The 14,989-nt window shown below is 43.9% G+C and overlaps 1 protein-coding gene across 1 annotated transcript in view; it reads right to left on the reverse strand.

Annotated features, from left to right (window-relative positions):
- The window catches only part of LOC141784931 (cGMP-dependent protein kinase 1-like), a 28,547-nt gene that overhangs the window by 10,709 nt on the left and 2,849 nt on the right, over positions 1 to 14,989 (reverse strand). Inside the window, exons 2-7 of the mRNA XM_074662905.1 lie at positions 8,156 to 8,322; positions 4,093 to 4,206; positions 1,257 to 1,362; positions 1,070 to 1,133; positions 832 to 909; positions 647 to 741 (exon numbers count right to left, since the gene is read on the reverse strand). Coding sequence (XP_074519006.1) covers positions 647 to 741; positions 832 to 909; positions 1,070 to 1,133; positions 1,257 to 1,362; positions 4,093 to 4,206; positions 8,156 to 8,322 — 624 coding nt within the window. The remainder of the gene's footprint in view (positions 1 to 646; positions 742 to 831; positions 910 to 1,069; positions 1,134 to 1,256; positions 1,363 to 4,092; positions 4,207 to 8,155; positions 8,323 to 14,989) is intronic.

Here is a 14,989-nt window from a genome sequence, read left to right on the forward strand (position 1 = left end):
ATTTCTCTGCATACCACCTCATATCTCCTCATTTCTCATCATACCTTCTCATTTCTCCTCAACTTCACATACCTTCCTATACATTCTCATACTGATTCATCTTTTCTTATACCTTGAAATACCTCCAAGAAATACTGTCCTTGTGCCCCCTCATGTTTATATACCTTCTCATACATTCTCATATTGCCTAATGCCTTCTCATACCTCAGACTCTCTCTTCTCGTACATTTTTTGTACCTCCTCATACTGCTTCATATTTCCTCATTGCTCCTCATTTCTTTACATATTTCCTTATTCCTTCTCATTTCACCTCATACCTTCTCATTTCTCCACATACCTTCTCATACATCCTCATATTGCTTCATGCCTCCTTATACCTTTTTCATACTATCTCATTTCTCCTAATACTGCCTGGTTCTAGCGCATCTCTTCTCATTTCTTCTCAAACCATCTCATTATTTCTCATACCTTCTCATACTGCTTCATACCCATCATCTTATTTCTCCTCAAACCTTTTTATACCTCCTTAGATCTCTCCATACCTCTTTAAACCTTTTCATACCTTATAATACCTCCTCATACATCTTCACACCTCCTCATGTTCATCCTCACACCTTCTCACACCTCAGAGTTCACACAGTCTTACCCCTGTAGCGCTCTCTCTCCAAACCAGTCCCCCCTGCTGAGCTCTCTGAGGTGTGTGGGCTCCTCATTGGCTGAGCTCTCCTGGGTCACGTTCACCTGTCAGGAGGAGCGAGGAGGAGCGGTCAGGAGGAGAGATGGAGAGAGGGATGAGCGTCAGATATATTCAGAGAGGACGGTCTGCGTTACCTTCCCCTTACTGATGATGAAGAAGGTGTCTCCTCGGGCGCCCTGCCGGATGATGTACTCGCCGTCTTCGTAATGAGTCTGAACACAGAAGAAGAATAACTGAACTAATGTTTCTACCACAAATTATTCACAGGAACAGAAACACTGAAGCATTTGTTGGTTTTGGTGCAATCATTGAACGTTTTAAGGAGAAAACATGATCGTGAAGGCTGAAACAAATGGTGATAATCTGTCTCACCTCCTCCATGACGTCAGCCAGTTTACTGAGAGTCTCTTCAGAAAGCTCCTGGAAGGTGGGGACACTGTGCACAGAGGGACAGGAGGGTTAGTTTCTACCTGTAACACCTGGGCTGTAGTCCATATATGGGCCTTCCTGTGTGGATCAGCTGACCCTGCAGGAAGTGAGAGCGTGAGAGCGACTTCACCTCTTAAGGAAGTCCATGTACTCTGCGTGTTTGATGAGTCCAGTCCTCATCATGATGGTCTGGAAGCACTGCCGGTCGATGGCCCACAGCTTCACCTGCACCAGAGCTGAGACACACAGCAGGTAAACACACCTTTGTTCACTTCCTGTCATGTTCTCATCTGTGAGACGGCGCAGAGCTGCAAATGGACCCTGAACACATCAGGTCTCAGGGTCTGAGGGTCCAGCTGTGAGTCCACAGAGAGACAGGGATCACTGCAGCCACACGGACATCAGAGGAAAACATACATCCTGATGCTGTGCGTCGCCATAGCAACAGCACACACACACCTGTGCATGTGCTTGTGTGATGTTAGACCTCAGACTGCTGCAGAAGTTCATACACAAGATTCAGCTTTAATGAGGAGACACACACACACACACACACACACACTGCACGCTGCAGAGGTCTGGGTTTAGAGGCTCATCTTCAGCTGACCCAGGTTTAGATCCAGAGTCATAAAAACATCCCCGAGGACTGAGGAGCTGCTGAGCGTCCTCGTCTTTGACTTTATGACGCTGTCGGCAGGAAACTCCGGTACCTTAAACTTCATAAAACGCGTCCGTGGAGGAGCCACAGAGAGAAAGAGGAGCTTAAATTATTCTCTCTCTCAGCCGTCGTGAGCTCTGCATCCTCAGACATTCCTCAAACCTGAGGACAGGTGTTCAGACAGACAGCTGGTTACCGTGGTTACAGCTGAGCTACCTGTGTGTAGGCATGTGTGTGTTTTCTGCAGTAGTTTCCTTGGTGATGTTTTAATGAGCAGTCGTCTGTAAAGTTGCAGGAACAGAAACTCTGAAGGCTGGTTTCTGCGCTCCACGTTCACATTTCCTCTGAAGGTAAACACCTGACATGTTTCAGACGGCAGAAAACACCTGAAAACATCTCTTTGAAGGTCAGAGGTCAACAGGTAGCTCACACTCCATCATCAGAGAGACTGAGCTGTCAGATCATCTGTCTCCACTCAGGCGTAAACGTGGACTCACGGCCTGCAGAGGAGGAAACCTGCTCAGGTAGAAAGCGTGTGTACCTGCAGAGCTTGTTAAATTTGATGGAAGCTGGAAATAATCCAGAGAAATGTTCCTGCACCGCTGTGAATCCCGGCTGATGGAGAGCAGACTCTGCTCGGAGCGCCATGGCTGGCTCTAAATAATGTCGTTTATTTCTAACTGGAGCTGCAGGAACGTCGCTCTGCAGCCGCTCAGGGCGAGACATGTCAGCGTGGCGTGGATACTTCATTAACCAATCAACATGTTTACACACACACACCTCAGGCTGACCACGGCTCGTCCTCTGAAGGCTCTGAGCCTCCAAAACCTGTCCTCCAGGTCAGGACTCCAGACCTCCTGCTGCTGCTCTCCATACTGACTCATCCTCCTGCTCACACCTGATTGGTCCGTGCTCAGACCACTAAGAGGAAGCAGAACTTCTTCTTTTCAAACATTAAATAAATGAACAGAGAAAGTTGAGCAGCTGGAGCTCGGGGCGTTAACTCCTCGCTTGCCGACAGCTGGAGGGAGCTGATGTTTGGAGACGAGGAGGCTGTGGACAGGAGGCGTGGGAGTTCTGCCGTCTGAACCACAGAACATCCTCACAACTCTGACAGCGGTGTGTGTGTGTGTGTGTGTCTTTCTGTGTGTGTGTGTGGACTCTAACTTTTTGTCAGTGCTTCCTGGTGGAGCGCTCACTAAGCAGCAGTTGCCAGGCAACACCATCCGGTCCAGCCAATGAGCAAAGTTTTGGCATCGCTGTCTCTTGGCAACAGCGCGGGGTTCGAGGGGGATTCGTTTTCCGTTTGCTGAAGCTTTTCGCTCGTTATCTTCGTATTAACACTCGAGCTCCGGCTGGAGTTTATCGGCTCTCACAGATTGGACTTGATGCTTCTCCTGCGCGGCGCCGAGCGGTCACTGTCAGCGTTACGACTCGGATGAATAATTAACATCAGTTTTTATGAAAACAGGAAACACTCCACAAACACAGAGCAGACAGAGGACGGAGCAGAAGGAGCAGAGAGAGGACTCTGAAGTGTTGATCTAAGCTCAGAGGATAAAGTTTTATTGTCGAGGGGTCAGCGTTTGTAAAGAGACAGAGAGGAGTTCAACAGCTGCTCTCTGAGAGGCTCAAAGAAACAGACGGATGAATAATTTATAAATCAGAGAGACACTCAGGGATTTATCTGAGAGCACGAACCACAGGTAGCGAAAGAAAGTTTACAGAGAGAGCTCCAAAGAGGAGTCAAACCAACATTCAGGAGCGTCTCCAACAGGAAGTCCCATCGTTTTACCACAGAGTCAACAGGACAGACTTCCTCTGCAGAGAATTGACCAATCAGGATGGAGCGTCTTGAATAATAAATGTTTCTACATGACCGTTGACACACGAGTCAGTAACAGTCACCTCTCAAACACACCTCAGCTCATGAGCTCAGGCGCTAACATTTGCTGCTGGAGTGCCTCCTGTTGTTTCCGTGGTTACACACACACTAGCATCTCCGTGGCAACAGACTCCAGGTCACACAGCAGCGAGATAATAAGACATGAGCCGTGTTTTCAGCACAAGGCTTTAAGTGAAGTCCCGTCACACAAACAGGCAGAGCGAGCATCAGCGAGGACCGTACAACCCTGACCCAATCAGACACAGCACGGAGGAGGAGCTAAACTGGAGGAGGGCTCACAGAGGTCTGCAGGATGAAGACCTTTATAGACTGTTTGCTGATTGGATGGGTCTGGAGTGGGCGGAGCCTGAAGTGTCTCAGACTTTGACCCGTGTTGGATAAAGAGCAGCAGAGCGTACTCACTCCTGACCGTAGCCGTCCGCGTGCAGTTGTAGAGGATGGCCAGCTCTCCAAAGACCTTCCCTGGTCCCATGGTGCACAGCTTCATCCCCTCTTTGGTCACCTCCACCTTCCCCTCTGGGCGAGACGCACGGCGAGAACAGGAAACAGAGACAGAGAGTTTTTCATGTGAGGGACCGTGTTTCATGCTTTGACACAGGAACACAATAAATCTCTGATCTCATTCATCTTATTGGAGGGTTACATACACACACACACACACACACACACACACACACACACACACACATACACACGCCACCTGTCATTTCACCTGCTCTGTGTGTCTGTGTGTGTTTGCATATGAAAGCTCTTGGTCTTCATTAGCGAGGAGGACTCAGAGGAATGATTCACTCCGTGTTATATTTCAGATGCTCTCCTGCAGAGACCCCTCGTCTCTTTGATAAATAAAAAACTCTCAGATAAAAAAACAATTTTATCTTCCTGATTAGAAGAGGGCGAAGAAAGAGGAAGGTGACACTGACCTGAAAGTCTCTCTGACCTGTTTTTAACATTTCATTTCACCAAATAACTAAATTATGTTGCAAAGCATGAAAATGTCATGACACTCAAAAAAAAATAAAAAAATTTTAAAAGCCACGCAGTTAAACTCAAACATGTTTCATTGAACCAAAAAATAACAAACATTTCCTAAAGTATAATATCTATGATAAAATGTAGAATAATTAAAAAAATCTGTCATACATCTAATAATACATAATTACTCCATTATAAAAATCTAAAAATCATACATAAATCTTACAAAAATCCAAAACAAAAAACCTATTATAAAATCTAAAAAAAAATTATTAAAATATCTTTAAATCAATAATACCTAAAAAACCTACCTTAAGATCTAAAAAAAATCGTTAAATCCATCATAAAAACTTTTAAAAAAATCATTTATCCATCATAAACTCTAAAAAATAATGAATCAATCAACATTAAAGTTGAAAATTAATTCATAAATATGTCTTTAAACCTATAAGCTATTTATAAATCTATCCTAAAATCATTAATCCATCATTTATTCTGAAAATAATAAATTAAATTATTGTTTATCTAAAAATAATTCTATTATCTATCATAAAATCTAAAAATATTTCAATAATTTTTAATAAAAATCTTTAATATCTCACATTTCCAAGAAAATCCTTTTTGTAAAGTTTTTTTTTCAATTTTTTTCACTTATTTATATATTTATTTTTTCATTCATTTTATATCTACTGATTTATTTATTTATTGTATTCAATATCTATTCACTTATTTATCATAAAACTTATTATATATTTTTTATTTAATCATTAATTTTATATTGATTTATTTATGTATGTATGTATTTATTCATATATTTATTTATTATTTATATTTTATCAATTTATTTTTATAATATCGATTTATTTATCTATTTATTTTATATTAATTAATTAATTGATTAATTTACGTATTTATTTATTTTTATCGATTCATTTATTTATTTATTTTATGTTGATTTATTTATGTATGTATTTATGTTTTTATTTTAAGTTAATTTTTTTATACTTTTTCCATTCAGGCCAAACATATGTGTAGTTGTCTTTTTGTGCTGTTGTCCTCTCAGGGCCACCGTAGCTTCCTGACACTAAGGTAAAATTAAACAGATTGATGGATGATGATTTGCTGCTCCTCAGCCTCCTCCTCCTCTCTGAGCCGTCCTGACAGGCGCCCAGCTGACTGCAGGTAAAGCACAACCTGTCCACAGGTGAGTCACTAACACACACACACTTAAGCTCTAACACATAATCACAAAGTCTGACAGCGCGGAGGAGGAGCGAGGGTCAAACTCCTGAAATGTGAAATCTGTTATTTAAGAGCGAAGGAGGACGGAGAGTGGGCGACTGACAACCACAGAGAGGGGGGGGGGCTTTAAGCTGGATGCAGGTGTGCGTGTGTGCGTGTGTGTGTGTGTGTGTGTGTGTGTGTGTGTGCCTTGCAGCTCTCTAATAACTGCATGATGCTGCTGTGAGTGATGTGTGTATCATTAAATGCTGCTTTATGTGTGTGTGTGTGTGTGTGTGTGTCACTCATTAACTTACTCGCTGAAACTTCTTTCACTTTGAATCTGAGCTTTCCTTTCCTTGCTACCTTTGCTCCTTTTGCTCCTTCCTTCTTTACTTCCTTCCTTCCTCTCCTCCTCTGTTTTTTTTTCCTCTTTGTTTCTTTTTCCTCTGATTTCTTGAACCGTGAAAACATTCAAAAGCCAAAAATGGTCATCCAACAGGTTGTCATGCCAACTGCATCCACCAGAGAGCCGTGTGTGTGTGTGAGTGTGTGTGTGTGTGTGTGTGTGTGTGTGTGTCCTGTTGTACATAATGAGACCAAACTGCTGCATCTGTTTCTCTCTCCAATCACAGTATCACTTGGCACACACACACACACACACACACACACACACACACACACACAGTCTTTTAATCTGCCCTGTGGTCTGTTTTTGGGGATCACTTCCTCCCTCGGTGACAGAGGTCTCGTTACTCAGCCGTTAACGGTCTGAGGACAGATTGATCCAGAGGCAGGAAGTAAATCACTCTGCTAGTGTGTGTGTGTGTGTGTGTGTGTGTGTGTGTGTGTGTGTGTGTGTGTGTGTGTGTGTGTATGTGTGTGTGGTAGTGATTAGTTTGCAGCATTAATAGCGTGATTGTTTCTGATGTGACCGGATGAAGACCCCTTCCTTTCAGATGATCTGGAGTGGTTTTAATTTCAGGTCTCACTGTGAACGTGTGTGTGAACCAGGAGACCAGTTTCTGGACCCAGACCGGTCCCGTTCTGTCCTGATGGAGGATTTCAGCAGCTCCACAGCTCATGGTTTTCTTTTTATCGTGGTCATCTTATCTCCAGAGCAGAGACGGACTGATGTGTTTTTTTCGGGTCTGATACCAACACCGATTATTAAAGTCAAGGAGGATAAGTGATATTTGGAGCCGATATTCTCCAACACGTCCATCTTATAAAGTTTAATGAAAACTTCAAAATAAAACAGTGTTAAGTTGATTTTTCTAATCAGCTGTTGGATTAAATAGACTAAGATTAAGCCAAAGTAGGACGTAGCATCCAGGATTGAATGCAGTGACCTCCACTACAGAGTCACGTCTGCTGCCTCCTGAGAGTTTGTGACACGTTGAGTGTGTTAAACTAACTTCAGACTGATAACATTACAGTGACATCATCAGGGAACTGATGACATCATACACTAATTGTTTTTTTCCTGTTTGGACTCATTCTTCATCTCTATCTCTCCCCCTGCAGGTCTGTAGCTTGGTCGCCCACTACAGAGTCTGACCCACTTAGTGTGAGCTGGACCAGCACAAACACACACACACACACACACACACACACACACACACACACACACACACACACACACACACACACACACACACACACACACACACATGTTTATTCATGGTAGGAGCAGCCCGTCTGTCTGCCCACAGCGCTCTGTTGTAGAATGAGTCACGTTAGCGTTAGCTGGCTAATAATCTGACAGATATGAAATAAAAAGTGACACAGAGATCTGTTTCTGACGCTGAGCGCTCAGTCCTGGACTCGGCCTGGACTCAGCCTGGAGTCTGATCCACACAGCAGCTTTTACTTAGATATAAATGTCATCAGCGTTTCACACCGCTCGCTGCCGCCCACCGACACGGAGGATTGGCCATCTGGAGGATTGTTATCGAGCCGCTGCGAGCCCAAATCCTCAGAGACAAAGAGATAAAGGCGTCCTGTGAGTGTTAGCGGCTTCAGAGAGGCCGTGGGTACCCCATGGGGACTGGAGGTAGTCCAGCACAAACCTCCTCTGATCCACCAAACGGTTTGTCTCTGCAGGACGCTCCAAACAGCTCCAACCTGGGCTTCAGGTGGGAGGAGCACGTTTCTGCACAGGCTGCTTATATAACACACACACACACACACACACACACACACACACACACACACACACACACACACACTAACACAGAGCGGGTCACAGGTTCGATTCCCTCCTCACCTTCCATCACGTAGACCAGAGAGCCCACGTCGCCCTCCTCGATGATGCACGCGTCTTTCCCATAATCCACCGGGTACATGCAGTCCACGATCTCCTGGATCTGAGACAGCTCCAGGTTCTTCATGAAGTCGTTGTCCAAGATGGCCTCCTTTATCATCTCCTTTGACCTAAAGGGAGGCCAGACAGGAGGGGAGGAAACAAGGATGTAAGGATACAAGGAGGAAAAGACAAAGGGAGGAAAAAAGGGAACATGGATTAGTGTTTAAGTCAAGGAGAGGGAACAGAGAAAACAAGGAAGCTTAGAGAAGAGGAGGCACAGAGATGAAGTACGTTTATCAGGAGAAAGGACACACACACACACACACACACACACACACACACTCACACACACACACACACACACACACACACACACACACACACACACACACACAGAGTGGTGTTGTGCTGCTATCTGACTTCATATCAGCTTCAGCTCCTCACACAGAAACAGAAACAAAGAGAGCGTTCAGTGTTTCTGCCCTCAGCTGAACCATGAAATAACTTTCTGTGTGTGTGAGTGTGTGTGTGTGTGTGTGTGTGTGTGTGAGTGTGTGTGTGTGTGTGTGTGTGTGTGTGTGTGTGTGTACCTAAAGTCATTCTCAGATCAGAAAGAGTCCTCAGGCTCTCTCTCGTCTAAACAGGAAACATGTTTTTTCCAAATGATCATAACAAACCTGATGATGAGGGTGAGGATGGTGGTGATGATGATGATGATAATGACGATGAAGACCATGAGGACAATAAAGACTATAAATAAAAAAGGAGATAATAATGGTGAAGATTTAGATGGAAATTATCAAGATGAAGATGATAAGGGTTGGTAATAAATGATAATGATGAGGATGATGAGGATGATGAGGAAGAGGATGATGATCATGATGAGATGATAAAGATGCTAATAATGTTGCTGCTGCTAATGATGATGAAGATGATGAAAATAATGAAAATGATGATGAGGGGGAGGATGATGATGATGAGGAAAACAAAAATGATGAGAATGATGAGAATGATGAGAATGATGAGAATGAAGATGCTAATGATGCTGCTGCTGATGATGAAGAGGATGATGATGATGAGGAGGAGAATGATGATGATGCTGATTGTGACGAGGAAGACCATAATGATTAGAATGAAGTTACTGATGATGCTGATGAAGATGATGATGGTTAAGATGATGATGTTGATAACGAAGAGGATGACGATGAGGATGATGATGATGATGTTGTTTCAGGCTGTTTTGAACTCTAACTTTATGACTCATCCTCAGTCTTCGCAGTTTCATATTAGACTCCTCCCCCTCTGAAGTCACTGCTGACATCACACTGAAACTGAGGAATGAAGCAGCTGATTCTACCAGGAACTACCCAGGAACTACCCAGGAACCACCCAGGATCTACCAAGGAACTGCCCAGGAACTAACCAGGAACTAACCAGGAACTACCCAGGAACCACCCAGGATTTACCCAGGAACTACCCAGGAACTACCCAGGAACTACCCAGGAACTACCCAAGAACTACCCAGGAACTAACCAGGAACTACCCAGGATCTACCCAGGAACTACCCAGGAACTACCCAAGAACTACCCAGGAACTAACCAGGAACTTCCCAGGAACTAACCAGGTACTACCCAGGAACCACCCAGGATCTACCCAGGATCTACCCAGGAACTACCCTGGAACTACCCAGGAACTAACCAGGAACTAACCAGGAACTACCCAAGAACTACCCAGGAACTAACCAGGAACTACCCAAGAACTACCCAGGAACTAACCAGGAACTACCCAGGAACTAACCCGGAACTACCCAGGAACTACCCAAGAACTACCCAGGAACTAACCAGGAACTTCTAGGAACTAACCAGGAACTACCCAGGAACTACCCAAGAACTACCCAGGAACTAACCAGGAACTACCCAGGATCTAACCAGGAACTACCCAGGATCTACCCAGGAACTAACCCGGAACTACCCAGGAACTACCCAAGAACTACCCAGGATCTACCCAGGAACTACCCAGGAACTACCCAGGAACTACCCAAGAACTACCCAGGATCTAACCAGGAACTACCCAGGATCTAACCAGGAACTACCCAGGATCCAACCACGAACTTCCCAGGAACTACCCAGGAACTACCCAAGAACTACCCAGGAACTAACCAGGAACTACCCAGGAACTAACCTGGAACTACCCAGGAACTACCCAGGAACTACACAGGAAATACCCAGGATCTTTCCAGGAGCTATAGTAGACCCTGGTTCCTGCTCTGGACCCAGAGTTCTCAGAGGTTCCTGAGTATCCCTTTGTCCTCAGCGCTCTGAGCCTCAGCAGAGAGAAAAACCTGCAGCTCCTCCACGGTTCACCTGAGGGGCTGCTGATTGGTGGAAACGTCCCGCCTGTAGCGTCACGTCCCTGTAACAAACTGTCCCCTCAGGAGATTCCTCTGCACAGATTTCATCATCTGAAATATTTGTTTTGTCGGCCTCTTTATTCCTCTCAGAGGAAGTTAAGCCAGAGAAGAAATGTATTTCAATAAGAGACGTCTGCGCTGTAAAGACGAGCAACGACACCCTGAGGAGCACCTGAGGAGCACCTGAGGAGAGGAGCAGACTTTGATTTCATCCACCTGATGAGACAAGCAGCGAGAGCAGCTCTGAGTTTATTTGGGCGATTCTGCAGCCGGGCCAGAAATCTGCATATGAAGTGGACTCAGGAGGAAACAGGCCTCAGCGACGACGAGGAGCAGAGTATCACTGAGTCAGAGGGGACTGAAGACGAGTCAGCAGGGACAGAGGGAGAAACTGAGGAGGTAGGAACACAGCGAGGAGAGAGGAGACGAGGAGAGAGGAGACGAGGAGAGGAACGACACACGGTTTAAAGAAGGAAAGGAGAGGAACAGAGAGAGTGATGAGAGGAAACTGAGTTTGTGTTTTTACCAGAATAAAAAGTCACAGCATGAAGCTCATTAACTCAGAGACATCATCACCCGACCGAAACATCATCACTGGTAATGACTTCTTCTGAGCGTAGGTGTGAGCGCAGAGACACATCATCACATGAGGCGCTCTGAGGTCAGCTCTGATTGGACCAGAGGCTCAGCATCAGGTTTCATACAAAGCCTGTTTTTTTTATTCAAAGCCTGTTTTTTTTAATTGAGTGTGTTCTTTAACTCAAAGTGTGTTCATGCATTTTCCTTTTTTGTTGTGTTTCCTGAATTAAAAAGTGTTCTTTATCTTAACCCTGTATTTTATTTGAAGCGTGTTTTCTTATTCTAAGCGTACTCTTTAATTTGAAGCAGTTCCTGTGAAACGTGTTCTTGTGTTTGGAGCCTGTTCTTTTATTTGAAGCATTTTCTTTAATAAGAAGCATGTTCTCTTATTCTAAGTCTGATCTTTTATTTAAAGCAGTGGTCCAAACCCCTGGGCTGAAAACTGGTACCGGTCCATGGGTCAGTTGGTACTGGGCCGCACATAAAAAATATTTAGTTTACATTATTTCAGTTTGATTTATTTTTATAGAAAAATGAGCAGATTCTCTCCGTCATACCTGACTGAAGCTGCGTTTCCACCAAGCAGACCGGTTCGGTTCGTCTCGGCACGGCGCGCATTTTGTGGCGTTTCCACTGACTTATCCCGGGACAGATCCCCAAATAACCGAGACGAGCCGTCCCACTTTTTGAGACCCTTTCGTTTGGGAGCCAGACTGAACCCATCCGCTCTCAGAAGGTGGAGCTACAACACTGCAGTCCATTGATTGGTCCAAAGAATCGTCACTTCCTGTGTGACAGCGGCTGCATTTCTCCTGGCGGCTCACAGACTTCTCTGAAACAAAGTTTGATTGTTCTTTGTATCAAAGAGCTACATGACAATCACAGAGAGGACGAAATGCTGCATGTCTTCATCTGTGCTCTTTGTTTACTGTGTTGCGTTTTTCTTCTTCGTTGGATTTATTAGCGAGGTAAACTGTGTCGTGCTGCTACGCAGTCACGCTATTGTTTAAGAGCTGCGGCTTTCAGCATCCAGCTGACATGCCGCCAACCACCAGAGGGCACAGTTTGCTGTGGAAACACAAACAGGATCAGGCTTAACTGCACCAAACTGAGCCAAACCGTACTGAACCGACCTGGACTGCTTGGTGGAAACGCAGCTTATGACTCATGCTTGACGCCAAACCCCCCAAGCTAGCAAAACAAACATCTTTGGAAGGTTTCTTTAGGCAGGGTAAAAGAGCCACTGAGGAGACAGAAGAAGAGCCGGTTCGTGAAAATATTGTCTGATATCGAAACAGTCTGTGGCACAAAAAAAGTCGAGGACCGCTTCAAGCATGTTCCTGCTTTTGAAGCAGAAACTAAAACTGTAGGAAGCTAAAACCTGCTCCAGAAACACAGTTGGAGATAAAGATTTCAGGATAATCATCAGCTCAAAGAGGAAGAGTGGTTCAGACCGCACACAGGAAACTGCCTCAGTATGACGGACAGGATATCATTGCTTAAAACATTTCAAAATAAAAGCCCTCTCTCAGCAGAGCAGTGACGGTAAAGTTTCATCTCATCATTGAATCATCTCACTGGAAAAAAAAATGAAATCTTATCAAGTGTTTTTGTCTTAGCTTTAGTAAAAAATGTCTTTATAGACTCAATCTAAGCCACATTCACTTGACTAGTCCAGAGAAATTTCTAATTTCAAGTTATTTAAAGACAGAAATGAGGTCTGAGTTGCTGTAACAAGTAAAAAATTACTGCCAAGGGCACAAGAGAAAATTTACTTTTATCAAGACATTATTCAAGTTTTAAGAAAGCTTTCTTGTTCCATTGGCAGATTTTGTTTCACTTTTTATAAGCCATTCATGCCTCGATCTGTCTTTAAATAACTTAAAACAAAACATTTTTTACTTAAAACGAGACAAAAATGCTCGACTGCATGGTGGCACAGTGGTTGATGTCTCTGCTCTGACACAGAAACACATGATGTTTCTCTGAGCTGTGGGAGACGGATGCTCGCACCACGAAGCTCACGTCAGGCGCTTTCCAACCCAACCTCAGACCCAGGATCAGTCAGTTCAGTCCGCACAGTCCCAAGAGTTCAGCCCGGGTTTTCTTTCCAGCCAATCACTGAGACAGTCATTAAGCTCAAACACTTGCAGTTTGGTTTGGTTTGGTAGACATCAAAAGGCCAGAAAGACAGAAAACTGAGAGGCTCACAGATCAGTCCAGAGAGTCCAGAGAGTCCAGAGGGTCCAGGTTTTCTTTCAGCCAACAACCACTGACCTAAATAACTTCCCTAAGCTGAACATGTGAGTGATCTGGAGTTCACTGCCCAGGAAAAAGGTCACGACTTTGGATAAACTCCACCAAGAGTTCGTCTGTTACACATGCTGCGTCTCTACTGATGTTCCTACGACTCACTGAGCTGCATGAAAAAGGTGTGACCTGTGTGTGACTGCAGCTACCAGCCATGATGATGATGATGATGATGATGATGATGATGAATAAGTGTCAGAAGTTTCTGCTCAGTAAAACGTGTGAGAGGGAAACAGTCATCAGATACGAGCTGCTTCATGAAAATCTGCACAGAGACTCTTCATGAACCAAGGGTCTGTGTTAGTGACCTTTGACCTTTGACCTTTGGTTCAAGAGGTTTCTATGTGAGGTCTGAGGAACTTTCTAGAACACATCCTCAGCCTGATGCCCAGACAGCCAGACAGCTCACTCTGCTGTATGTGAAAGGAGATCTACACAGACTCTTAAACTGATCTATTGGTAGCATCTCCTGATGTCTTGGCATTTTTCAGCGTGTCTCGGCATTTCTCAACTTTACTTGACTTTTCTCAACTTTTTTTGCATTTCTCAGCTTTTCTCAAATTTTTTTTTTTGGCATTTCTCAGCTTTTCTCAACTTTTTTGGTATTTCTCAGCTTTTCTCAACTTTTTTGGTATTTCTCCGCTTTTCTAAACTTTTTTGGCATTTCTCAGCTTTTCTCAACTTTTTTGGCATTTCTCAGCTTTTCTCAACTTTTTTGGCATTTCTCAGCTTTTCTCAATTTTTTTTTGGCATTTCCCAGCCTTTCTCAACTTTTTTGGTATTTCTCAGCTTTTCTCAACTTTTTTGGTATTTCTCAGCTTTTCTCACCTTTTTTTTGGTATTTCTCAGCTTTTCTCACCTTTTTTTTTGGTATTTCTCAGCTCCTCTGGCACGTCTCAGCTTTTCTCTGCATGTTTTGGCTTTTCTTGGCATTTCTTAGCATTACTAGTATTTCTCTGCTATTCTTGCCTTTTCTCAGCATTTCTCATCATGTTTGGCTTTTCTTAACTTTTCTCAGCTTTTCTCAGCATTTCTGGCTTTTCTCAGCTTTTCTCAGCATTTCTGGCATTTCTCAGCTTTTCTCAGCATTTCTTGGCTTTTCTCAGCTTTTCTCGGCTTTTTTTTTGGCTTTTATCAGCATGTTTTGGCTGTTCTTGGCATTTCTTGACTTTTCTTAGCTTTACTAGCATTTCTCAGCTTCCCTTGGCTTTTCTCTGCTCTTCTCGACTTTTCTTGACTTTTTCACCATTTACGTCTTTTCTCAGCTTTTCCCATCATGTTTTGGCATTACTCAGCTTTTCTCAACTTTTTTGGCATTTCTCAGCTTTTCTCAACTTTTTTGGCACGTCTCAGCTTTTCTCGGCATGTTTTGGCTTTTCTTGGCATTTCTTAGCATTACTAGCATTTCTCTGCTATTCTTGAATTTTCTTGTCTTTTCTCAGCATTTCTCATCATGTTTTGGCTTTTCTTAACCTTTCTCAGCTTTTCTCAGCATT

The sequence above is a fragment of the Halichoeres trimaculatus genome, unplaced genomic scaffold, assembly GCF_033239565.1.
Source record: "Halichoeres trimaculatus isolate MK-OKI-2021-1 unplaced genomic scaffold, fHalTri1.1 fHalTri1_scaffold_23, whole genome shotgun sequence".
NCBI lineage: Eukaryota > Metazoa > Chordata > Actinopteri > Labriformes > Labridae > Halichoeres > Halichoeres trimaculatus.